At 45.7% G+C, this 25,176-nt stretch overlaps 2 protein-coding genes and 1 long non-coding RNA gene across 4 annotated transcripts in view; 2 read left to right on the top strand and 1 right to left on the bottom strand.

The window, feature by feature from the left end:
- Window positions 1-326: 326 nt before the first annotated feature.
- Window positions 327-10,787, top strand: LOC148395714 (uncharacterized). The gene is made up of 3 exons (XR_015859566.1): window positions 327-669; window positions 8,228-8,355; window positions 9,032-10,787. It is a non-coding gene; the product is annotated as an uncharacterized LOC148395714 (long non-coding RNA).
- Window positions 1,228-16,054, bottom strand: map3k10 (mitogen-activated protein kinase kinase kinase 10). Its single transcript, XM_088381616.1, has 11 exons — window positions 13,773-16,054; window positions 6,109-6,289; window positions 5,895-6,043; window positions 5,159-5,334; window positions 4,847-5,093; window positions 4,640-4,762; window positions 4,389-4,527; window positions 4,188-4,300; window positions 3,809-4,116; window positions 2,930-3,458; window positions 1,228-2,862 (listed from the first exon to the last, which is right to left on the bottom strand). The coding sequence occupies exons 1-11, from the start codon at window positions 14,635-14,637 to the stop codon at window positions 2,468-2,470; spliced, it is 3,225 nt and encodes a 1,074-aa protein (XP_088237742.1). The 5' UTR covers window positions 14,638-16,054; the 3' UTR covers window positions 1,228-2,467.
- Window positions 16,055-16,903: 849 nt separating this feature from the next.
- The window catches only part of sipa1l3 (signal-induced proliferation-associated 1 like 3), a 32,988-nt gene continuing 24,715 nt past the window's right edge, over window positions 16,904-25,176 (top strand). For both annotated transcript variants that reach the window (XM_088381614.1, XM_088381615.1), the window contains exon 1: window positions 16,904-17,063. The gene's annotated coding sequence lies outside the window, so the exon portion shown is untranslated. The remainder of the gene's footprint in view (window positions 17,064-25,176) is intronic.

Raw genomic sequence — 25,176 nt, forward strand, 5'->3', positions numbered from 1 at the left:
TAATAAGATATTTATAATAAAGTAAAATAAAAAAATTAATCAAGAACAAAGTTGATAGGGTTTCAAATTAAGCTTTCAAAGTTGGTTGGGTTTCAAAAGAGGGTTGGTGTTTGTGTGTTTGTGTGTGTTTGTGTGTTGGCCCTTCCGTCTTTCTCTCCTCATCCATTTCACAATCATCCCTCTTCTCTTTGTACCCTTTTCTTTTCATTGTAGTCCAGTTTAATAACGTCACCATGGCAGTGAGACGGTTGCTAGGCAACTGGCCGGCGTCTAGAAGGACGTTTGATTGGTGGTCGCTGTATGAGCCATGTTTTGCGTTGATGTAATTTACCTCCATGCCACTAGAGGTCTCTCATGCATTTTCATGCGTTGTACGAGGAAGAATATTAAAACCAGCGGTAAACTTGAACACGGTATGGGACTTGTCAAGTGCCTGGGAACTTCCAGAAGTCTCCGTCACCTTATTTTCGTACTTTCAACACATCTTAACTCCCTTATCAGCCACAGAAATTGACTATATAGAGTTTAGTCTGTCAAAAACGGCTTCATTTGGATTCATTGTGGATTATTGTTCCTGGCGTTCGTTTGGAAATTCCAGGTGTGAGGAGAGCAAACGTTTGGGGTTGCTTCAAACCGGAGCGGCATCAGCCACACACAAATTGGATTGAGGTATGTTTGTTTTCCCTTTTTTCTCGAATGGCCATTGTTTATGTCTAAAAAAAATTCGTCATCTAAAATTAACTTTAATCGTTTGATACGAACTGTCTCGGGTGATTGTTAATCTTTCTTTTTCTTTTTGTGTTTGCGGGGTTCATTGCCAAGCCAATTGACCTTTTTGAAGAGAGCAACTTAAAGTGACAGAACTTGGTGAAAGTGCAGATGTAAAATATAAGACTGAAAAAAACGTGTGGTTAAATTAACACTTAAGGCATTGCTGAAAAAAATAAGCATGCTAGAAAAACAAAGACAGTTTGAATTTGACAAATTGAATAACATAAAATAATCTATTGTGAAATTGATGGGTTCAAGGTGCTATTTTAGGGTTTAAAGACATTGTTAAGGTAGTTTCTAGACTACACAAAGCGCTTCATTGAAGTATAGATTGCAAAACATGACATCATAGCACACACTGCTGCCACCTAGACGACATTATGTGGTACTGCACTTTATATAACAAGTCATGCAAACATTAGGTACAACAGATCCATTTATGAATGACACTGAATCATCATTCTTACCTTTTATTCATCTCACAACCAAGCATTCATTACATGACACTTTTGAATTCTCATTTTTCACACCTGCCTTCATGTTGTATTAACAAAGATGTACGGGGGGAAAAAAGCATTGTAACAATAATTATTTCCGATAATAACAATTAATTTAATCATAATAAATACTCATGAGCACAAGGAGGTCACACCCACGCACGCACGCACACACACACATACACACTTACTCACTTATTTGCACAGTAGTGTAACAAGTCCAAAGTGATTTGTCAGCTGCAAGTGGCCCACAAACAAGACTCCTAAAGTGCCACTGGGACTGAGACAGTACTGAGGGGGATACCGAGGGCGGGCTGGATGCGTGTCGTGGGGGTTTAAAGCAGACTTGTGAGGTTAACGTTGCATGTTGTATTTGTTTAAAAGTCATGATGAATCCATGCTGAGGCGGTGGATAGAGGAAAAGGTTCATCGATGCCACCAAAGCCAGCTCAAGACTCATTTTGACAAAATGGAGAAGGATGGTGGATGTAAATGGTCAAAAAGGCAGCGTGTTTGAATATGGTCGTTGAAGTTGTACATATACAAAAGTCAATTTAAGAGGTGTGTTTTTAAAAGAGGAAAATTAGGGAAAAATGAAATAAAAATTTTAATTGAATTTGGAATGTACTATTGCTTCAATTGTTTATGTGGACATGATCACATTTTAACTATGCATTTTTATCATGAAATTATTTTTCAATTAGATTTTTCTCATGGTTAATACAGTCCCCTAATAATATTTGGATGTTTTGATTGTAAAATTTAGACTCCTCCCACTCTTAATATTCCAACTTTACTCCTGTAAAATGCAAATCTCCCCCCCTAGTAATATTATTATGCAATTTTCTCTCTTGTAACATTCCAATAAATACTGAATAAGCTTCAGAACTCCAAAATCATTAGATTTGGAGGAAAACTAAAATTTAAGTAAAATATCCAATAATAGCATGATAGCAGAGTGAATTGGCTTTTCACAACTTTGCATGACATGAGGGGAAGCAAATTTTTGGGTTCATGATACAAGTCTACTGGTGGGAAAGCAGGTGAGTTCACCTGTTGACGGAATGAATGGCTTTTTGAGGCGTTTCTGTGGTGGTTGGGTTTGTTGGGAGAATGGTGGGCGCTCTTCGCACCTTAGTAGAAGGAATGGCTTCCAGTAAGTGTCATCGTTGCTAGATTGCGGTGCAAAAAGCGGGCTGCTATGTGTACTGTTGCCCGCAAAGGGCAGCGGGCTGAATCTTCCCGCACAGAGGTACCGTGTGGTCCAAACTTTGCCCCTCCACGTCCATGTCCATCAAGTTGGGCCGTGTGGCGCCGTTGTCGCCGTCCCCCGATCCCGGGGGTCCGATGCAGCTGGCGCCCGGCGACGAGTTGAAGTTTCCGGACAGCGAGCCCAGCTTCCACGGGTCGCCCCGCGCCCGGGCCGGAGCTGGCCGGGGACGGCCGGCGAACTCCAGTGTTTTGGGTCGCTCCAGGGGGCTGATGAGACAGAGAGGAGCCGGAACGGGTGGAGCGGGGGCCTTTCGACGCTGGGGCTGAGGGAAGATGGCCGAGGGGTCCGGCAGGCGAGGGACGTCCAGGGAGTCCAGCGCACCTGCGACGTCCGATGGGATACAGTATATTAATTGAAAGAAAAAAAAAAAGTTAAGTGAGTTAGTTACCTTTGGTTACTCTGATGACGGGTTCCCCCGCCAGAGGGGGCATGGGCATGCTTCCATCAGACGGCGTCCTGCGGTGGACAAGAGTCTGCGCCCGTGGTCGTATGGCTCCGTCAGAAGGCGTACGTCTGTGCCCCCTATTGAACGCCATGGCGGCCGACACGTGGGTGGGCGTGAGCGACTGGTTGGGCTCCTTCTTGAAACTCTCTGTCCGCAAGTCCAACAGCGGGTTGAGGGAGGTGCCCGTCGGGGGCGGGGCTTGCATTCTGCCCGGCGTCAAAGGGTAGTCGTCCATGTCGGAAGGTAGGAGGGATTTGGTGGAGTTGCAGTCGGACAACGAGGACAAGGAGAGCAGCGTGACAGACGGGGAAGGGTCCAGGGAGGGCAACGTGGAATCGTGATGGCGGGAGAGGGACAAGGAGAGGTTTCTGCTGGGGGGCGACGTGCTGCGACGGAAACGTCCCGTGCGCTGGAAAAGACTTTCCTTCTTCTTCCTCTGCTCCTCTTTTATGTCCTGCTCGTCCTGGAGCACCTAACGAGGACGACGACACGGTTTTGTCACTTTCGAAACGGTTGTCGCTCATAATGCTCCCGTACAAGCGCATACAAGACAATCAAAAATGTATGTAAAAAGTCTACACACCCCTACTCAATTGACAGATTTGAGTGATCATTTCAAAACTTTTTCACCATTATTGTGACCTGTGTAACCTGTACAATGTGAAGGGAAAAAAAAAAGTTAAAAATGAACTGAAGTAATGCGGTTGCACAAGTGTGCACACCTCGTTACAACTGTGGCTGTTTTTTTAAGGTCAGTAAAAACTGGCATTTGAAAGAGGGGTGTGTAGACTTTTTATATCCATGCAGTTTATGTAGCCTTACCTGCAGTCTGCCCAGCTGCATCAGGTCTTGGCCCAAGCCCACCGAGGCCAGCAGCGAGGCACAACCCAACAGCAGCATGTCGCTCTTCTTCCTCTGGCCGCAACGTCTTAGCGAGTCCTGGTGGCTCAGCGCCGCCGCCATTCCCACGGAACCCTGAGTGGAGCTGGCGCCTGACGAGCCCATCGTAACGGTTGCCGCGCCGGACCCCGGGGTGCTCCACAAAGACCCCGAGTCGTCTGCAGCCCCGTTGCTGCTGGTCTCGGAGGGCTGCAGGGAACCCGGCGACTCCTCCGACTCGCAGCACTCCTCTGAGGGACAAAATGGAGGATGGGCAGGTTGATTGGGAGCATTTTGGTTGAAACTCAAACAAGCGACTCACCCATCTCACTGAGGCTGGAGAAGCCCACCGTCATGGGTGCGTGCTTGGGGGACTTTCCCAGGTTCGGGGCACTGGATGACCACACTTTGCCACCCTCGCTCAGCGATTTCAGTCTGAGGAATGGATGGACGGATGCAAAAAATAAATGGCGATATCAATTGCTCAATTTCAAGATACTGGCCAAGTCCAAGGCTTGCTTACTTGTCCTCGCCCCCGACCCTCTCCCTCTGATGGGTCGAGCTGGGCCCCCACGTTCGTCCTTTCTTCTTGCCGGCCGACATCTCTTCCTTCTTGCACACCGTGCTGCGGCCCCACGTCTTGCTGCCGTCGCTTGGCGTCACTGTCGAACATTTCAACAGCCACAATCATTTACAAAATGTACTAAGAAGGAGGTCAAACTAGTTGAGTTTTTTGAGGTGGCACTGCTCCATATGATATCAGTCGAGTCTCACATCGTATGGCTCGAAGGCGAGGAATGACACCCGGGCTGGCGGGAGGTGTGGTGCTTTCGCTCCCCGGCATCTTCCTCTTGTCCACGCTGGGCGACGCCTGCACCGTGATCTTGTGCTCGAAGCCTTTGGGCACATCGACACACATTATATAAAAAATATATCCAAAACATAGTTGTCTGACTGGGTGCAATACTTGTTTGCACTCACCAGAGGGCAGGCTGATGCTGTTGCCGTCTCTGCTCAGCTTGAGCAGCCTGCTCTTCTTGAAGTGTCCCTTCCTCTTTTTCACGCTGGGCTTCTCCTGGTACACTTGGTGGATGATGATGTTGAGCTCACGCTCCACGATGTCGATCTCGCGCTCGGCTAGCTCCTGCTCTCGCCTCCTCAGCTGCTCCTCCTGCTCTCGTTGCTCCTCGGCCGCCCGGGCCAGCGCCTCCTCCCAAGACCTCAGCTCCTGGGGAGAGACGGGAATGATTTTTTTTTTCTTCTCCACACCCCTTCCTGCCCTCAGGCACCTACCTTCTCTTTGGCCCGCAGCTCGTCAAACATCTGCTGGATCTCCAGCCTCCAGTCTTCCTGCAAGGAGTGGAATGACTCCAGGGGCATTTGGAACATGGCCGACTGCTCGATGGCCAGCAGCCGCCGGTGGATGCTGGTGAAGGAGGGCCTGCTGTGGGGGATCGGGCTCCAGCACTCTGGGGGACAAAACAAACAATCTCCGGTTACAACAACAACCCAAAACATACCAGCAACCTCTGAATGGCTCAAAACAAAAACTTTGTAAATTTGCCATTAGATTATTTTTCTACTGGTGAGTGTAGAAGCGGGACAAAAAAAAAAAGATAGCGTTTGTATTCCAGGAATGAGGTGAAGTGGAAGAGCGCGGACATATGGCGTCCATTCCGAGCCAAACGCAGTTGATAGAAGCGCACACGACACGACTGTCATCACACCTTCACATTGCTGCTGCTGCTGCTGCTGCTATCAGTCCAACGCCTCACTGAAGTCACACTGACCCACTGAACGTGACATTAAAGGATGAGCATGGATGAGATTAAGATAAGGATGAAAAAAGATTTGACGCTTTGAGTAAAGCCCTTTGTTTTTTGGAGACATGCAACATGGCTTGAAGCGATCCGTTGATTAGATTGTGCATGCTCGAACCGGTTTTGGCCAGACAGCAGCAACTTTGATTTAATTGAATGTATATTCAACCCATTAAATCAGCTATAGTGGTGAAGGTGGTCCAGCTTACCTGCTAGGAGCTGAGCGAAAGGTTCAGGGCACGTGGAAGGGACGGGAAGCGTTAGCTTGTTCATGGCCACGCCGTAAGCTACGGCTAGCGCGTCTATTTCTCTGTAGGGAACCTCGCCGGTGAGCAGCTCCCACAGCAGCACGCCAAAACTGTGACACACACATATGGAGCTTGAATGTGACGCACAAAGAGGAATAAGGAGTGCAGCACCTACCTCCAAACATCACTGCTCTTGGAGAAGAGGGAGAGCTTGATGACTTCGGGCGCCATCCAGGCGTACGTGCCCGCCGCGCTCATCTTGGTGGTCTGGTGCCACTCCCGCGCCAGGCCGAAGTCGGTGATCTTCAGGGTCTTCACGCTCAGGTCGTCACGCTCCATCGGCTCCAGAATGAGGACTGAAAAACGCACAATGGCACAAATCACCTAAATATGCTGACTCACTATTTTTCCTTTTTTTATACTGTGACACTCATTTAAAAAATACACAATGGAATAATTGTCCAACACTGATGCTATTCATTAGCCCGTTTATGGTGTTTTGCATTGTTTGTTAGCATTAAGCTAAATGGATTCTGAATGGAAAGCTGTGGTTATACAAAAAATATGCAATAAATAATTGCGTGGCAAAAAAACAGCTGTTTTTTCAAAGCACCACTGTATTACAGTTATTTAAAATATTTAATGAAAACAACAGCAACAAATCTATTATTGTTTTTGTACTTTCCCAAAAATTGCTGACACAGCAGCACTCATGCGTTTGCATTATGCAGCTCTTCCCCACATCCCGCCCCGCCTCATACTGTACGGACTTCCTCCTTTATTTCCGCGTGCGAGCCGGCTATGGAAATATTTGGAGTGTACACACTTTGCAAGTACTGGGAGGCAGGTGGAGTCTGTCTTCTCACTCTCACTCTTATCTGCAGGCTTATGCAAAGGGTGGTGGAGCCTCTCAGGCACAAACACACACAAATAGCAGCGTTTTTGTTGACATACACATAACCCTCGTCAATACGCACGGCAAAAAGCCTTTACGCGATAAAAGGTGTGCCTCTCTGTCCACAAACTCTCGGAGGAACCTGTTCCTAGTTTTTCCACAGCCAATCCATTGGCCGATTGTGACTCATGAAAAGTTAGGCCGCATGACAAATAAATGGATGACATCGTGCATTTGACTGATACTTTCATCGTGTCATTCATTTTTGCTCTTGTATTCAATTTTGTACAGTGTGGAGATGAAAACTATTCCATTAATGACTTTTTTTTTTAAAAAATTGAGAGGGACTGATACAAAAACAAACTGTCAAAATAATTTCTCAATGACAATTAAAAACACGTAAACCCATCAGCTTTCCTTTAGCTTCTTGAAAATTCTGTTTAGAGCTAATATTTCTAATAATCTTATTTGAATAATTGGATTTTTTTTCTGTCACTTAAAGTTTGCAGTGTCATTGTTTGCTCAACTAAAAGGATTCAGTCTTTATGGAATTTATGTGTGTGTGAAAGACAGACGTGTCAAACCACTTTACGTGTTGTTTTGGCTCAAGTGCTGTGTTATCAATTTGTTGTTATGGTAATAAGGGCGGAGGTCACGCTAGCTAAATGTCACTAAAAGTAAACACGTTTGAAAAACAAAACAAAAGCAATATTCTAAAAGTACACACGCAGTAAAATGTATTATTAAATTATACATTGACAAAAAATTGATAAACCGTTTGTATAACTTCTTGTGCTGTGCGTGCTTTGGCCACCAGGTGGCAGCAGCACATGCATACGTTTTTACAGCACACAAAGAAGTCAAGTGCTCAGTAAGCTGCAACAATTGTTTACTGTCAGCTGATTTGCTGTTTGTGAATGCATCACTGTGATTTCCTTTAGCATTAGACACTTGGCATTAGAATTAGAAAATAGAATGCCAAGATGATTTCACTGAACTAAAAAGCCGAAAGGATCAAATACAACATAATATTCTGGCAGCCGAGTGTAGAGAAACATTTTCGTCCCACCACATGAACATTTTTAACCAGGAACGTACGCAAATAGTTATATTTAGCAGTATAAAAGGGTTGCCATGGCGCCAAGTCAGCGACTCAACAAGTTCATGTATCACCTCCCACTGCCACCTCCAACACTTTGCTCCATTTTACCACATTCCACTCCAATAACATCTCTTTTGACATGCTGGCATATAAACTGTGTTACAATGCAACCGGAAGCATCTGAACATGGCCAATAATGCCTTTCATTGTTTTTATATAGTCCAAAATGGCTGGAACGAATGAATGGCATTTCATTTCAATGGGTAAATCTTTATCATCTGCCTTCCCTCCCTCTAGTCTGCAAGAAGACAAGGAAGCAAAAGTGTTGGTGCCTCGATGGTGACGATGAAGAGGCCGGCTGGAGAAAACAAGGCCAAGGAAGGCGGGCGAGATATTGCAGCTGGGAAACTGGGGCAGAAAAAAAGGTAAGAAAGAAATGGACGTTTGGGCAGAGAAGCGACATGCATGAGCGGGAAGGAGGATAGAAGGATGGGATGAAAAGATGCGGAGGTAAAGAGGACAAATGACTGGAGGCTGAGCTTTTGTCCCTCTGCTGGCAGCACATCGTGTCTTTGTGTCTCAATGACTCCCGCTACTTTTATGCTCCTGCCTTTTTTCAATTAGAGTTCAAGCACACTAATGCATCAAGCAAGAAATATGCCCTTGATAATATCAAATAAGTAAAAAATAAATAATAATGATAATAAAATAATATAATTCATAATAATTTATAATAACTTAAAATGGCAAAAAATTAAAATAATTTAGCATGTATTGTATATTTTGTTATTTTCTTTCTTGTGTTGTTATTCGTCTGTTCTCATAATTCCCGCTGCACCCAGAGCGACACGGCCGAATGCAGACTTAAGAAATGGAGCATGGCAAAACAAATAGTCAGCATCTCCACCAACGGGCTGCAATAGGAAAACACTGACCCTGTAATAGCGTTTCAGGCTCCACATACAATTTATTGTTTAACATGGCCCAGTTGATTCTAACCCCCACCTTGAATGTGCAACATTCACGCAGTATTGTCATTACATCTTGTACTACTTCCAGTTAAAGCCTTTACGAGCATCTTGCGGGTCTCTTCCCATACAGCGCGTGTTACTGATACCCCAATTTGGCTGGACCAGCACCAGGCGCCGAGGCTCGGCTCCAAAGCGCCGTCGCTGTAGCACACTCTTACCCTGCAGTCATTCACTTTGTCTGCACACAAACGCAGCTGCCAAGTTCGTGTGACTTGACCGCCCACCTCTTTTGGGAAACTTGGAGCTTTTAAATGCAGAGGCTTCTTCTTGGCTCTTGGAGTGATGGAGTGTGTGGTATGGGATGGGAGTGAGTGAGTGGGGGGGACGTCACTTTGAATTGAATCCGTTTATCTTAAGCTACTCTCAATACAGAGTATGACAGATTGAGCCAGTGAGAACTTGAGTTGAGCCATTTTTGTCAGTTTTGAGTGCATGAATCAGGGATGGGCAACCGGTGGCCCGTGGGTGACTTGCGGGCCCGGCCGCACTCTGAGTGGCCCCTTGATCGTTTTTAATAAACAAAAGAAAACATGTTATTTACATTTTCTTTTTTATTTTATTTTACTTGTATTTTATTCACTCCTTTTTTTTGCTCAAAAAGGTTTTAAAACACTAGTTTACGCTGACTGATATTTTAAGTATTTGTTAAGTATTGAAGATGGATGAAAATGTCATTGCCATTTACTGACAAAACCCTAAAATATGATTGCAGTAATAAAACTTTCAATTATTCTCCTATAAAAAAAAATGTAAGAAAAGATTGAGCCCACTCTCAGTAGCTCAATTGCTATCCAAGTGCCCCCATGCGTGTGGCTAAAGTCTCCGTGGGCCAGCGGGATGCCCGGCACCCGCTCCGTTTGGCCCGAGTCGACACTCGCCGTGCCAGGCTGCTGGCAAACAACAACAATGACCTTCTAATAGAAGAGTAAACATACTAATAGGCCAGGAGGTACAGCAGGGGGGGGAACTCAGAGTCTTCACTGAAGTCTACCACTCATGTCCTTTTCAAATGTCAGCAATTGTCTGAGCTAGGATTCGGATTATTATTTCCCCTCGTGAATGTCGGAGACAATTGGATATAAATTTGGCAGTTTCAGTTTTTCTGTTACAGATTTTTTTAATATGGTGAGAAAGGCCCTTGTATCAATATGCACATTGGCGTGCCAAAAATGGAGCATGAGAATGTGTGTCAGAAATCTTGCAGGTCCACAGGGAGTCTGGTCTGCACTGCAATGCAGTAGAGTGAAAGAGGTGGTGGGGGGGTTGTTGGTTGGTTGGTTCCAATCAACTTATTGACCAGTGGGGAAAATAGTCGCAGTTGTTGCGTGCGCACGCATTTGTGTATCGTGTTGGGATGGTGTGCACTTGAGGCTAATGACTGGTGTCAGTGTCAGTACAACGCGATTGAAACATCTGTTCAAAGCCTGCTTGTGTTCACACAGCAACAAACAGGACAAAGTGCAAGCTCAAGATCATTTCTGAAACTCTCATATGAGGCCAATACTAATGCAGCGATTTTCGGGAAACATGTAAAATGCTCAATATGAGTATTTATTTATTTATCTATTTATTTATTGCAGCATTAAGAACCCTTGACAAAAAATTGACCGCTTCATTTTCTTATTCTTCATGTTAGATCCAGGAAAATGATCAATTGACAAACTAAGCATGGTTCATCCTTTTTTTTTTTTTCCTTCTATACAATTCCTTACCATGCTATGTGTCCCTCATTATGGCCTGTGGCATGTTTCACAATGTTCCCCTACACAAAAGTCAAACTGGTGTTATACATGTCCCCATGGCTGCATTCATCCCTCCATTGCTCCCTCCCTCCCTCCCTCCCATCCATCCATCTCTTCATTCCCATTCGAGCCTCCAGGGGATTTCAACATTCCTGCTTTGCTCCTTGCTTGCTTGCCTGCATCCAGGCCTCCACTCTCTCATTCCCTGCCTCAAGTTGCCCGTGGCTGCTCCTTCCTCCTCCTCCTCCTCCTCTTCCTCCCCTGCAGTGACTTCTCTGCCACTGTGAGCCATGCTCTCTTTCTGTCTTGGGCTGCGGTGTGAGAATGGGGTCATTGTTGCTCTCTGGCGATGTGTACATGTGTTTGTGCTGAATGTGTGTGTGTGTGTGGTATGGAGAGTGTGGGCTCCAGCGCCAGCGTGTCCTGCTGTCCGACCTCCATGCACACACACAAGGCCACATATTCAATGCACTGTACTGGATAAGAGCAGAGAATACACAGATTGTTTTCTAATTGTTCGCGAATCCACGAGGACAGTGATATGATGTTAACGGTATCTTATTTCCCAAAAAACTGCTCGCCCTTCGCACTCGTCTAACTTAGTCACCGTGTCCAGCACTCTCGGAGGGATTAGCCGGCCACCCCTCTAATCCTTTTCCTCAACAGTCCCGTTTTCCTTTATTCTCACAGCCGCGTCGTATTATAAAGGCTAACATCTCGCCTCGCTAATCTGATTAGCAGCTAATAAAACACTTACTGGAACTGTTGCTAGCCATTTTAAGTACGATTAATCGAAAAACAGACGTTTGTGTTTTTGTTCCCGATGAAATGAGACTAAAAAAAGAGAGTTGACAAGCCTGCCTGGGGACATGAGGGCTCCCTCTATTCAGATGAGTGTTGACTATGTAAACACGGCTCCCATTTGAAGCGGTACGAACAGCATGTAATGTCAGCCTCGCTCACGCGTCCGGCCTCATGCGAGCGTGCATACACGCACTTTTGAAACAATCGGTAGAACAAGTGTTGCTCCATCATAACAGCTTTTTTAATGGTCCGTGGAATTATTAGGTAACATTTGATGACAATCATAAAAGTAATATGAAGATACGGGTGGGGACACAAAAACAGACATGAATTGGACATTTTTATGAATATTTAAAGTTCATCGTGTCACCCACTTGTCCTTGAGTCGAGCTAACATTCCAATTGACTCTTAAAAGGAGGAAAAATTATAGGACAGCTAAGAGGCCAACGATTGAGTGTTTTTGAAGGCCCTGAATATTGTTCAAGGTCGCAAATGTTCACAAAATAATTAGTCATTTTTTTGTGATGTCCCAGATGCATCCTTCAAATCTCATATTTTAACATTCTTAATTAAAGGAACATTTTATAGACGGGTATGATGAAGCTCTCCGACATGATGAGTAAACTGTATTAGTGCGTAGCAATGACAAGATGGCCACTTTATGCAATCTAGTGGGACCGGTGCCCTACGCGGTTAAGAAACCTGAGGCTGATGGGGGATCAGGGTGACAGGTAAACCATGACCACGAAGCCAACGAGTGGGCTGCTCACAAACGTGATGTGACATCACTCGAAAAGAGGTCATGGTAATCAGATTATCTCCCGGCCAGACTATACAAAAGTACACTGGCGTGACTTGAAAAAGACAAGCGGGTCATTTTTAGAGGAAATCTGACTTGTGAGCCAAAAATAAAATTCTGTTTTGAAAAAAAACAAAAACAGTTCTGGCTTTTGATGACTTCTTTAAAGAAGCATGGAAGAAGGACCAAGGAAGGTTTGAGGAGAGACTCTGGGGACGCTCACCCGTGCCAAGTGGTGGATGGTTTGAAGAGGACACCTGAGAGCGCTGCACCCGTACAATGAGCTGAGGTGTAACCCAAAACGGAGATGAACCACTGTTTACCCCCCGCTCTCCGCTTCTCTTGTTCTTTCCCGTCACTCGCATCATTCACGCTTTATAACCTCCATGCATGCGCTCTATGGACCCCAGAACACTTAAACTTCACAGTACACATACATATTTATTTATTTATTCATTTATTTATTTATTTAAATTTAATTTACTTTTAATAATTTTTATTTTATTAATTTTATTTATTTAAAATATATTGACAGATTTTCCACGGCGGGGTATTAAGAGCGGGTTCGAGACTTGACTAAAACAGAGTGGCATTTTGGTTATTTACAAGTAGACAATAGCCTAAATTAGGGCATTGACATTTAACGGAGCGGCCGATAGAGGCTAGAAGCTGCGTGACTCAGTGGCACAGAAGCAACGTCATGTATAATCGTATCCCATGGTCACATTTGGTCACATTTATCGTTATTGGAGCCACCTATGGGAGAGTAAAGACATTTCGATGATCTTTCCTGCAGATCAGCAATGTCGTTGTTTACGCTACTCTTTAACCGTCTCTCGCCCTTTTAAAAAAAAAAAGATCCCTCTAGTCAGCATCCTGCACTCTCCTCCCACACTCTCGTCTCCATCCCCCACCATCAAGCACGTCAGAGGAAATCAACGCACGCCGCCGTCCACATCTCCCATGCGCTTCCATGCGTTCACGCTTTTTGTGCCATTTGTGTGTTGCGCTAACAACTGCGTCTTTAAAACAGCAAGTAGCACAAAGGACCAAAAATAGCACAGTGAGTTGCAGAGCAGAATTGCTCTCCTTGCGTACGGACGGGGAGGAGCAGATGGGTGATGGCCGGAGAACTTGGCCAAAGGAGACCAGAATTTTGACTTCCCGGCATTTATGTGATATTACATGATGCAATATTAATTGTGTCGTAATATCAAGGTCAGCGAGTGCATAATGGATTGTGTATTCAGTGTAGTTCCTAAGGGTCAATATGCGTCTGTGCCGCTGTTGTGACCACAGAGTGAACATTAAGACCGCAAACATGTCACTCGGACACAAAATCAACACAGCCATATTGGTTGTATTGTTGAAGATGGAAATGCAAATTGCTCTTCCTATTGCTCCCATTTCCCGAGTCTTTAAAGATCTTCAAAGTCATTAAGACTACAAAGCGATGAGTACTCACTATTACTGGACTTGAGGTCTCTGTGGATGATGGGTACAAACGCCTGGTTGTGAAGGTAGTCCATCCCCGTGGCAATTTGCACAGCCCAGTTCACCAGCACCCTCGGGGGCACCTTCTTACCAGCCAAGGCTCGGTTGAGGGCCCCGCCTCTGGCGTATTCCATGACCAAGCACAGATTGGGCTCCCGCAAGCAGACCCCACGCAGGGCGATGATGTTAGGGTGCCGGAGCATCCAGAAGAGTCTGGCCTCCTGGCGGACGCTCTCCGCTGTCACGCTGATGTCTTCATCCGGGTCTTGCCTCGCAGCCTTGACCGCAACTTCATCCCCTTGCCAAATTCCTTTGTAGACCTTCCCAAAACCACCCGCTCCGATAACCTCCTCCAGGAGCAGTTCGGAAAAGTCCACCTCCAAAGGGCACTCGCCCACATCCACTGTGAGCTGCTGGTAGTTTGGAGCGTCCCCCTTTGTCACATAGTTACTGGGAAAGATACCCACCTTGTCCTGGATCTTACCCGTCCACCAACCCTCATCGCCAGAAACTTTAGAGTCTTTGGAGAGAACTTCCAAGAGGTCCCCGCGCCTCAGGGTCAACTCCTCATCTGCCGTGGCCTCGTAATCAAACACCGCCGTCCAGTAAGGGTTGAGCGCCGTGCAGTCGTGGTGAGACTCCGGGGAGCCAAAGGATGAGTTCCAGCTACTGCCGTTCTCCACTTGCATGACCGGGGCAGGGCACATGAGGGGTGGCGGGGTCATGGAGGATGCCGTGGAAGGGATGAGACACGGGGGAGGTGGGGAGCAGCAACCCCCACAGCTGGTGCAGGAGAGGGGGGCCGCCATGTTGCTCACTCTGCCGTACGGGTTCATGGACACTCTGTCAACTCAGGCCCATCAACGAGGAGTCCGAGACCACCAGTAGCGGGGTAAAGGGAGTCAGCGGATTAAAGAACCGGGAGTGCCGTGCCCCCATTCCCGCATCTTGTTGAAACAGATAACCTTTCCGCTCGTGGTTGTGGAGCAAGCGCGTATTCCCAGAAGGGTCAGGTCATTCAGGTACAATGGACATGAGGTCAAACTCCAAAAGCATGAGAGTATCCCTGCTTCCCGATGGACATTGAATGGTGTAAAAACTGCACGTGTGTTGGCTTCTTAAGGCATATCCCGTATCCTTTTTAAAACACTGACTTATAACTTCTTACAATGATCTTTAATATGCTAAGTGTTCATGTAGATCGACATTAGAAGACAAATAGGGCTCCATGCTGTTTTCCATGAATTGTGAGAATCCAAAAGGGACTGTCATTGGAATATGCTTGCGGGGGACTCACTGTGGTTTAGACTACCAGTAAAAATGACAGACCCTGACAGAGCCGAGTGCAATCCTCTGAGTGGGGGTCCTCATTATCCAGTGTAGACGCTCCTCCCCCGTCAGCCATCTCCATGAGGCATGGGTGGCTGAATGGATGGATCTCTATTCTGTGCCCTACATCCCAAAAGTCCGGTCCGGACTAAATCCTGCTGCTCAAACGAACCCCGGACAGACTCCATCAATCGGGGGTCCGATCATATTAATTAATTTAATCCGTGGCTGGAAAGCAGGTCAGTGTGAACACAACAAACCCAGGAATGATGGCAAATGGACGTCTCATTTTTGTGTTAGCTTATCCATCAGTGAAGGAGAAGGATTCTGTAAATGTCTGGGGGGGGGGGGATATCTTAAAGATAGACAGACACTACCACAGGATGAACAAATAATTGATCAGCATCAACCATAAGATGCACCATAAATTAAGGCCACGTTCCATCCTATAATATTTCAATAATAATAGTGATTTAGGCCACATCCGAATAGTTCACTATGATAAATATTCACCGTAACCCGACCTGCACCGTGGGCATAGCAACATCCATCGACTTGTTATGGGCGTGAGGCTGCATCCACGCAAGCCTGCGTGAAGTCCCTTGTCTTGCCAATCATCCAGATGTCCAAAAAAGCTCCATCGGTATTTAGACACGTCGAGCTGTCAAAAACACCGGGCGAATCTCTCCGCGTCTGAACAAATCCACCCCGGCTGACGTGCACTTGGCTCAGGGCACAATTGTCCGGCCTGTCGCTGACCCACGGAGCAAAGAGCTGTCGGGGGGGCCAGTTTGTGTGCATATATCCCATGAAGAGTGGAGAGTATCCGGGAAGACACAGCGCGGTGGAGGACGCCTTTGGTCTGTTGGAACCGGAGCGACACACTGAGCGGCCGCCGCCGCTGGTGGTGGCGATGATGTCCCGTTGCTCTCTGGGTAATGTAGTCTCAAAGCCTCTGTCGCTGACCTACATCAATGTGGCAGCTCATGAATCATTAACGTGGGCACAATACCATAATAAGGGATTATTGACAATTACCTCGGCAGTTTGCTTTCATTGCCACATTGTACAAATAGAACGTCTTGATATTGGAATTTTAATGGCATAATGCACGAGTCAAAGCCCGGTTATTTATTTTAAAGACGTATGAATGTCAAAGATTCTAAGATACATGACCTCCATGCATGTATAATGCCACGTCGGCCATTAGTTGAAAATGGATGGATGCATATTGCAATCTTCACATTAGCATAACGAAAGCTAATTATCTTATTTATACACAGTATTAGACCAACAGTATTAACGGTGTAATTTACGCTGTAAAAATTTTTGCGCGACACTGACATCTGCTGTCTATAGAGTGTAGTACAATCACATGTCTATAACGCACTAATATTGTGGGAAAGTAAAACCGAAATGTAAAAAATTGAAGAAAAAGACGGCGTATGTATTTTTTTAATGGATTTAGTTGTTGACCAATATGGTGCTGATGTAAAAATGTTTTTCAAACACTGTGTGGTGTATCAATAGAATTGCTTGGCCGGGCGCTCTGCCTTGCAACCAGAGGGTGCCGCTGTTGACCCACGATAGGACATTAGAAATAAGCGATCAATTAGCGTGATTAATTCATCGAGCGTTTCCTTCACGTCAATCGTAAATATGAAATACACCCTGTTACTTTTACGCTGGAAATCATTTACTGTCCACTTTGCGTCGCAAGCCCATTAGTGCTGCCCCCTGGCCGTGAGCTGAGTCTGCGCATGCGCGATGTCGTAGAGCACCGCTCCGCGGTCCGCCGTGGTTTCGGTTGAGCATTCTTGGCAACGTCTCGCTCAGGGAACAGCAACTGGAGGCTGCTTGTTTTTTTTCCTTACCATGACTGGAGACTAATTTTAATGCCGCTCGAGTCGGTCTTCGGCGCAATTTCATAAAGGTAGGACCTCTTTTTATTGCTCTTTCTAACAGTTTCAAGTGGTCCGACTGTGTTATTTTTAAGCGGCGAAAAAGAAGTGGCGAGTGAGCGAGCTAGGCAAACATTGAACTCGGGGAAGCTGCCCGAAGCAGCCAACTTTCAGTCAAATACTACTCGTTGCGTCTTTACCACGTTTCGACTCCACTGGGAAAAACGCTTCGCGAGCGACTCTTCACGCCCAATCACTCAAACCTTAACCATTTACTTAAGATAAGAGCCTTTGGTTTACGCCGGCTACTTTTATTAACTGCCCTGAGAGAGCCACTCTGGTCCTCATTCTGCGCATGCTCAGTGCGCTATGCAGATTTCCTATTTGTAGTTCTCACCACCTGAGTTCATCTCAGTCACGTTCCAAAACTACAGCATCCAGACAATAAGAGCTTTGTTGTTGTGTTGGGGGGGGTCGGCCGATCACCCCCTCCCCAAACACGAACGAGCTCTGCATGTTGATTAGTAGGTTGTGCAGGAATCGGAAGTTGCCTGTGGCAGACGGCGTGGGAAATGTTGTGCATATTCGTGCTCGCACTTGTGTTGATGTGGTCGACTCCAACCCGACCCGGTTTACCTGGATAGATTTCGTGCAACATGTTTAGAATTGAAGGATTGCTCATGCTGTGGCGTGTTTAGACTTGTGCGGTTGCCTAAAGACCTGTGTGCTTATGTATACAGATGAGAATTTGGCAAGTTATGATATACTCTTGAGTATTATGGTGCTGCCGGGGTTGTAAACAATCTAGCTTCCGTGGTGTGCATTTCCATTAAAAATAGAAAAAAAAGTTAATACAGGTATCATTGTGAGTAGGGTCATTAGCATTTGACAGTTTCAACTTTGCAGCTTTTGCATATATCTCATTCCCATGCCTGTGGTGGTTTTCTGTACCTGATTCAGATGTACTAGCCACTACCTGACCGTTCTGCCTCACCTCTAACACGACCAGTCTTCAGTTGTGTTGATTCTTTTAAGTGGTTATTGAAAATATGATCATGTAAGACACGTGCAGTTACACGAGGGCAGCAACAACTTTGTGGTTGGAACATCAGACGATGGTGGTGCTAATGATACGCTAGCGCAGGAAGAATCTCGTATAATGTTCTTGCTGTGAAAATGGTGTTTTATTTCTTGCAATGGAAGGAAAATCTATATATGTAAAATGTTTTGCAGGCAACGTTTGAAGTATCATTTGAAGTGTATCAACTGTCTTCCATATAATTTTGCTCAAACTCCCAAATTTGGTCAATTTCAGAAGTTCCACTGTTGTTATTTAACTTAAAACTACAAGTGGCCTTGTTTTAGGAGGCGACCCAGTTCTCGCAGTTATTCTGTGGATGGTAACAGGACCCAAAGAGGCTTAATACGATTCATTTATAATTAATCTCTAAATGTCAGTTACACCTGAGCTTTTGCTTGTTCAGACATGCCCAAATCTCTTCATTGGTTTCTTGAAAGCTGCTTCCAATGCAATCAAAGAAGTGCAGTCATCTATTCTACCAAATATCAAAAGGATATCAGCAACCTGCGCTCGTACACAAACAAAGCGTCTTGTCATCAGGAAAATGGAATCCGGGCCACCCACGTTGCACCTGTAAACGTGGCGTGAATCGCTCGACGTGTATGGGTAGGCTGGAGGTGACTCATCCACTTTTGACTTTGTTCTGCTCTTGACACAAGCAGTTCTGTCATTCCCATTCTGTGAGTGAGCAACCTCTCCGTAGGGATGCCTCGTGAGATTTTTCAAGACACGACAGAAATGTCGGCACGAGGGGCCACGTTGAACCCACCGACTTTTTGGCAGACCTCCTGGTGTTGCTTCAAAACTGTTTGCACATCTTGGCAATGGGTGACTTGGGTTATTATGGTGAATTAGGCCACACACGTCAAACGCACATTAATTAGCATCATCACAATTATTACTGAATTTTCCGCGCACACAGTGAGGAAGACACCTTAGGCCTCCGATGCCATCTGGACCGTGTCATTGCAAACTGACAGCTGCATCGACGTGGGAGCGGTTTGTTGTGTGTGTGTGTCTGGGTGTGTGAGACCACTACTGTGGATATAATTAACTCGAAGACATTTTTGGAACAGTAGATTTACCAATTTATTAGATGCAGGCTAAACCTGACATCATCTTGTTCTTTTGGCACAAACTAGTTCAACCACTCTCATAAACGTAAATCAATGCCTCGATGACCAATAAAATTTTACTCAGGACAATAAAATTACCTTGCAACTTCTTTTTGGGGTCCAAGAGTTTAAAAGGTTAAATTTGTTCTGAAATATGAATGTGGAATATGAATTAAGCAGTAAAATATACCTGTTTTTATCCATCCAATCAAGTGACGGGCGCAAGCTGAGCTGTGATTGGTTGTTGCCTGTGATGTCATTTCCAGCCAATAGCAAGTGGCAAAATGGCTGCCACCTGAGATGGACAGAAACGGGTGCATTTTGCTGCAAATTCATCCTCTACAATAAGTGCGCTAATCGATTACATGCTACATTTACATTCATATCCTTTCTAGAGATTTATAGAGACCTTGATTTGATTGGCAACCAATCGGAGCCAATCACCACGCTGTTGCGAGCCGTGCTTACATGCATAACGAGGCCCTACGTTGATTTAAAATGTAAGCTGTCAAATATGCTGCAGCGCCATCACTCTAACGTGAGCAGGTTGTGCCATTAGACCCGAGCGGACCTTGTACAGTTGACGGTGAAATAGCTTTGGGCCATTATCGGTATTGCCGCAGCCTGTCATCACTCCCTCTGATGTATTTGTCCCCGGTGAGGGGGTCCCGTCCATAAGTCAGCGTGTCAACAGCCACGTGATTTACGCAAAGTGACGTCCGTCCGCAGCTATAAAGCGTCGGCCAATTCATCAATCGAGCTCTTTCAGATGGCAACGGATTGAAAACGCCCTCAAGGTGTCATTTGCTAATCTGTGTGGAGGAGGGCTGAGAAGATCACGCAATGACCTCAACGGGCCCTTTTTCTACATTAGCGATAATGGAAAGGCCGCTCGCTCGCTCACCGCGGATGTGAAAGTGAAATGCCTCTACCAGACGTTGCAAAAATCCCAGACTGCATCCTCCTTTCCTTTTCGACTCCCCCGTGCCGGTCGTGTTCGACCGGGGTAAATATAGCCTGTTGCTTCTCGCCAGAGGATAAACACAGATGTCGAGGCGGCGTTTCTTGCCGCAGGTCGGCCCCCGCGTCCTCCCACTGGTCAGCTCCGGCCGCAGAAGCAGAGCCGTCCATCCGTATGTCCGCAAAGACACTTCAAACGCAAAAGTGACTGAAATATGGGCCCGAGGGAACGCGTACGCCACCCGATAATAAGCTCATTTATTTACACAAGGCTCCCGTTTTTACAATATTCCGACAAGATGGTGCCGAAGGAACATTTCCACTGGCGGCATAATTGTAACGCGTGTCAATTCCTTAACGCTTTCATATCACTCTGGCTTTATACACACTTGCCTCTGTCATGTGGGCAATAGTGACGTCAAAGGCTCCAGAGATCTTAGATGTTAAAAGCCACAATTGTTCATTCATTCGACAAGGATGAGGATGTCTTGTTCTGGAAGCTTCCAAAGCGTTGATATGAATTGTCACTATTTACTGGAGAAAGGCACGTGTCTCTTTTTGCTGTGTGATGCCTTTATATTTATTTCGGAGCCGACCCGAGGCTTGACCAAAATGGCCGATGGCTAACAGGTGGTTTCTGTATGCGTGCGAGAGAGCGCCTTGTCATGTCGCAGACTCGACGCCATGCCAAAATAGTCCTGGAAGGAGGAAATCCTGGATGGATGACATCTTATTTGGTTGGCCTACATCTGTTTTAATGGAGAGAACAGGAGTGAATTTGGCCAGACACACCCGTACATCATTTCATCCATGTTGCGTCTGAAGATCACTTGCAATGTATTTTAATTTCAGTATCATTGAAGAGTAATAAACTAGCGGCAACATTAATATCATAACAGCTGGCTCTAAAAATGTCACGCCTTAGGTAAGAACCAAAAACTGTTTGTTTTTGTGCTTGACTTGTTTGGACAGAACTAAGGCCGCATTTGTTCTCCAAATTACTGAAATAATTCGATTTCCCCCAAAACATTTGTGACAATATCTGCCTCGAAGCTTCTCAGGGTTTTTTTTCCTCCCAATAATGCTCCAAAATATCTCAATGTGTGATATCGTTTATTGTTGCAAAATTATTTTTTATTTGAATACTCAAATTATTCTTTATTTGAATACTCAAATTATTCTTTATTTGAATACTCGATTAATGATCATGTCATAGGTGAGTTACCTCTAAAAAAAAAAAAGATATATATATTTATAGTTAATTATGCTGGCCAGTTGCTCGTATAAATTTTCTGCCCCCATCTTGAGCACATTTTTGTTTCCCACCGCGAAGCAATAAGGACCCCTTACTTTATAGTCCCCTCGTGTGAAATAGCATCAGCGTTGTATTTCTCTTCAACTGGAGGTCAGGCTGCTGTTGGACAGGAAGTGTGCGTGTGTGCATGCGTGCGATGTGAATCACAGGCATCAAGGAGAGCAGAGCTGCATCCTTCAGATTGAAGAGATTACTCACAGGCCAGGATGTGAGTAAAACACAAAACAATCTCTTTTGGTCTCTCGTGTGATAATGCTCTCAAATTCCTTCCCAAAATGTTGGCTGGGGCATCATTCTGCCAGTCAGTCCAACTTAACATTTGTTTGCCCTTTTTTTTTTGTCAGCCTTGCTGCAAAAACATTTTATGATGCAACCTGAAAAGTAGTTTTCCCTTTTATTAGCTCCGCCTCTTTTGCCACTCACATCACGAGTCACGATTTCCGACCGTTGAGCCCCCATTGTCGTCTCGCTAATTTAATGCAGCATGCGGTCATTCCACAAATGCCTCGTGTTGAACTTTTTTAAGTTACTGGATAAGAAATGGAATTCTCTCCGCCCCCGCCCCCCCTATTTCCAAAATCAGATTTGTCACTGTCATGCAGCCGATCCACACAAGCGCCATTGATGTGCTAAAAGAGTGAATTATGTTCATGTGAAGGCCCGCTACCATGGATATCTTCATTTCAGATCCACCAAATTCCAAAAGCAAGACCACACGGAGATAACAAACGTATTTTGGTCACGGAAACTCCAAACAATTTGACAATTGTCAATGTTGTCGCCACGATTGACCTTGACATAAATGCCGATTATCCATTTCTTCGAATGTGAGCAAGATGACTTAATTCCCAGCAAAGTGGGAAGAAGAAGGAAGTGACACAATTTTGGGTGTATCTCCACGCAACATTAGGCCTCGCTATCATCGTGGGAGAAAAGCAGACGGACAATTTAAAGACAAGAAGGTGGACACAAGACTCAAAAGCATAAATTCAAGCCAAGACATGTGATACCTTCCCCCCCACCCCCCTTTTGTGTGTGCTCGCCCGTGAACTCCGCAAACCGAGTTGTGATTAGATAACCGTCTGTTTGTGTGTGTTTGGTAAAGCGCCACACGAGAAACGGCAAGAACGAGACGAAAGAAGCGGCGTACAAAAAGCAGATGAAGCGGCGCCATAGAAAAAGGCTCCGTTAATGTGATTCAATCCTCAGCTAGCGCGAGGTGGGATCCTCAGCGGGGGTATCGAGTGTGTGAGCAGTGTGTGTGAACCCGCAGGTTGGAATACACTCGCTATTGTGCGCTTAAGTCTCTGGAGATGTTTTGTATCGCCGAGTGGATTTCCTTTTCTTTTTTTTTTTGCAACCGTTTATGAAAAGGCAAAAGAGGGCAAAACTGTTTTGTTCGCGCATGCTAGCAGGTGACTAGCGTGTTTGCAGAAGGTCACCCGCTATTAGCTCAGCGCCACAACCTTGTCGCAAACTTTCCCCGTTTAATTCCGACAGCTGGAAACCAGTTTGTGTTTCGGTTCTGCTTGGCTCATTCCGTCTTGTTTCCACGATAGGTACCCCCCCTTTTTTTTAAAGACTATCGCAGGTCATCAAACGTTTCCCGTCTGGAGAACAAGTAGGCCAGTGTCTGCCTTCCAGAGCGAGTGTGGGCGTACCTAGATGCATGGCTGCGCAACCACACCCTGGACACGCTCTTAAGCAAACACCCAAAGAATGAGAACGGACCTCTGGCTTGTCGTGACAGCGCCGTGCGACCGGCCGGGCCTGCGAGAGAGAGTTGAGTGAACATGACGGGGCTCCAGCTGCTCAGAGTGGGGAGCCATTTTTTATTTTTTCTACTCTGCTGTTATTACTGGCCAAATTCTTCTTTGGAGATGCCTTTCCGAATGCCTGAGATAGTTTTAAAGGGCTGAGATCTTTCTCAGGGTGTACAACTCCCTCGCACCTCCTCTGTGATTGATTTGCCGACTTCGCAACCAACGAGCGGACATAAATTACATCAAGCTGCATTAGAACCATATGTTGGGCCAAAGTTGACCTCTGCATTTTGATGCCTATATATATATATATCGCCTGCTTTGTGTCTCTTTTTCTCCCAGTGTCAGTTTGTACAGTGGCGTCTGCATCTCCGTTTCAGCTCTGTCTCAATGGACCCACTGTACCGTATTTGCTCTTACTCGCTGGCAAACAGCTCCTCTTTTCTCAGGGGCCCCCGATCAGAGCCCTGAATGCAGGACTACTAGTTTCAGATGTGTGTGTCGACTGTGCCTCCATGTTGACACCACACACACGTAAAGCTCACATGTCATTACAAATAGTGACAGTGATCTCGCTATGTGCCTCTGTTGTTCGTAAGGTTCCCCCACAGGCTCTTTGAAGTCATCAATGCGCTTCAGTTTTCTTTTCTTTTTTTTTAACATATTGAATTGGGTTTATTTCACGTTAAACTAGCATACTGTACCTAAACATTTTTTTTAATAAATACTTTGTGTCACGCCACCTCCCGTTCCTTTAATCCAGATCTGCTGAGTCATGACCTGAAAAACGAACGCCACGTTGTCTCGTTGGTATCGTCCTTATGCCGACATGTGAAAATATATCCGCTTAAAGCCTCCGCTAGCTGGAATACATCCCACTGGGTTGATGCAGAGCTTTCTGTAGACTAGAGGGAAGATTTGTTTTGGAGGCGTTAGCAAAACGAGCTAGCTAACCGCATGGGGCAGTTGTGCCAGATAGCTGCTGATGCGAACGAATGCACTCATTTTCTTATAGCGAGTCAGGAGGCGATTCACGCTGGCCTCCAAAGTGAATCACGTGGTGCTGTTTTAGCCACGCCCCTCAAAAACTGAGCGCCAAATAGTTCAGTCTTTAGCTTTAAACATATAGAAAAGGTTCTGAAAATAGGATCAATGTATAATTTTATTTGGGCTCTTGAGAGGGAAAAATTTGAAAAGGTGTAAACAGCAACAAGGATCCTTAGTCACATGTCAGAGGAGGTGTGCAAGAAAAGACAGCAGGGCCTTATAGAAAATAAAAATAAATAAAAGACGCAACCCGAGGGCAAAGAACACTCGGCCAGTGATTCACCGTGCTCCGAATGTCCTTCCAAATTAAGTTACCCGCCTTTTTTATTTAATATAATCCTCCGAGCTGTCCACGTTTTCCGCGGGACACGTAAATGTTCCTCTTGGCTGGTGTTGCCAGACCTAGGTAGGGCGTGAGGAAGGCGATTATTAGTCTTTGGGTGTGCTTTAACCCACTTAGCACACCATCTCAAGGACTCCTGCCAAAACGGTGAGATTAGTGCCTTTAATCCTCCTCTCCGAGTGAGCTGATAGGTCGCGTCTCGCAGCTGCTCCGCCCGTCTTAGCGTCCGGAAACGCTCAAGCGTCACACGGTGTAAAATAACTTCAGCGTGACGTGGTGTGAACATGCGCATCTTTCAGTGAGTCGAGAGATGCAAGGCAATTTCCTGCTCATCAATACATCACAAAAGTCCCGCTGCTGTTTGAAGTGAGTGTGCCGGCACCACTGTTTACCCCCCCCCCCCCCCCCCTTTTAAAATTCTGCTCCGCTGGGCTTTTGACCCCAGGCTTCTAACTGCAGTCTACTCAAAACTCAGACGAGTTCATCCTCTGCCAGAGTCACACGCCTTTGTTCCCTAAATT

The sequence above is a fragment of the Syngnathus floridae genome, chromosome 7, assembly GCF_059516105.1.
Source record: "Syngnathus floridae isolate MCC-2025c chromosome 7, RoL_Sflo_1.0, whole genome shotgun sequence".
NCBI classification, from domain to species: Eukaryota; Metazoa; Chordata; class Actinopteri; order Syngnathiformes; family Syngnathidae; genus Syngnathus; species Syngnathus floridae.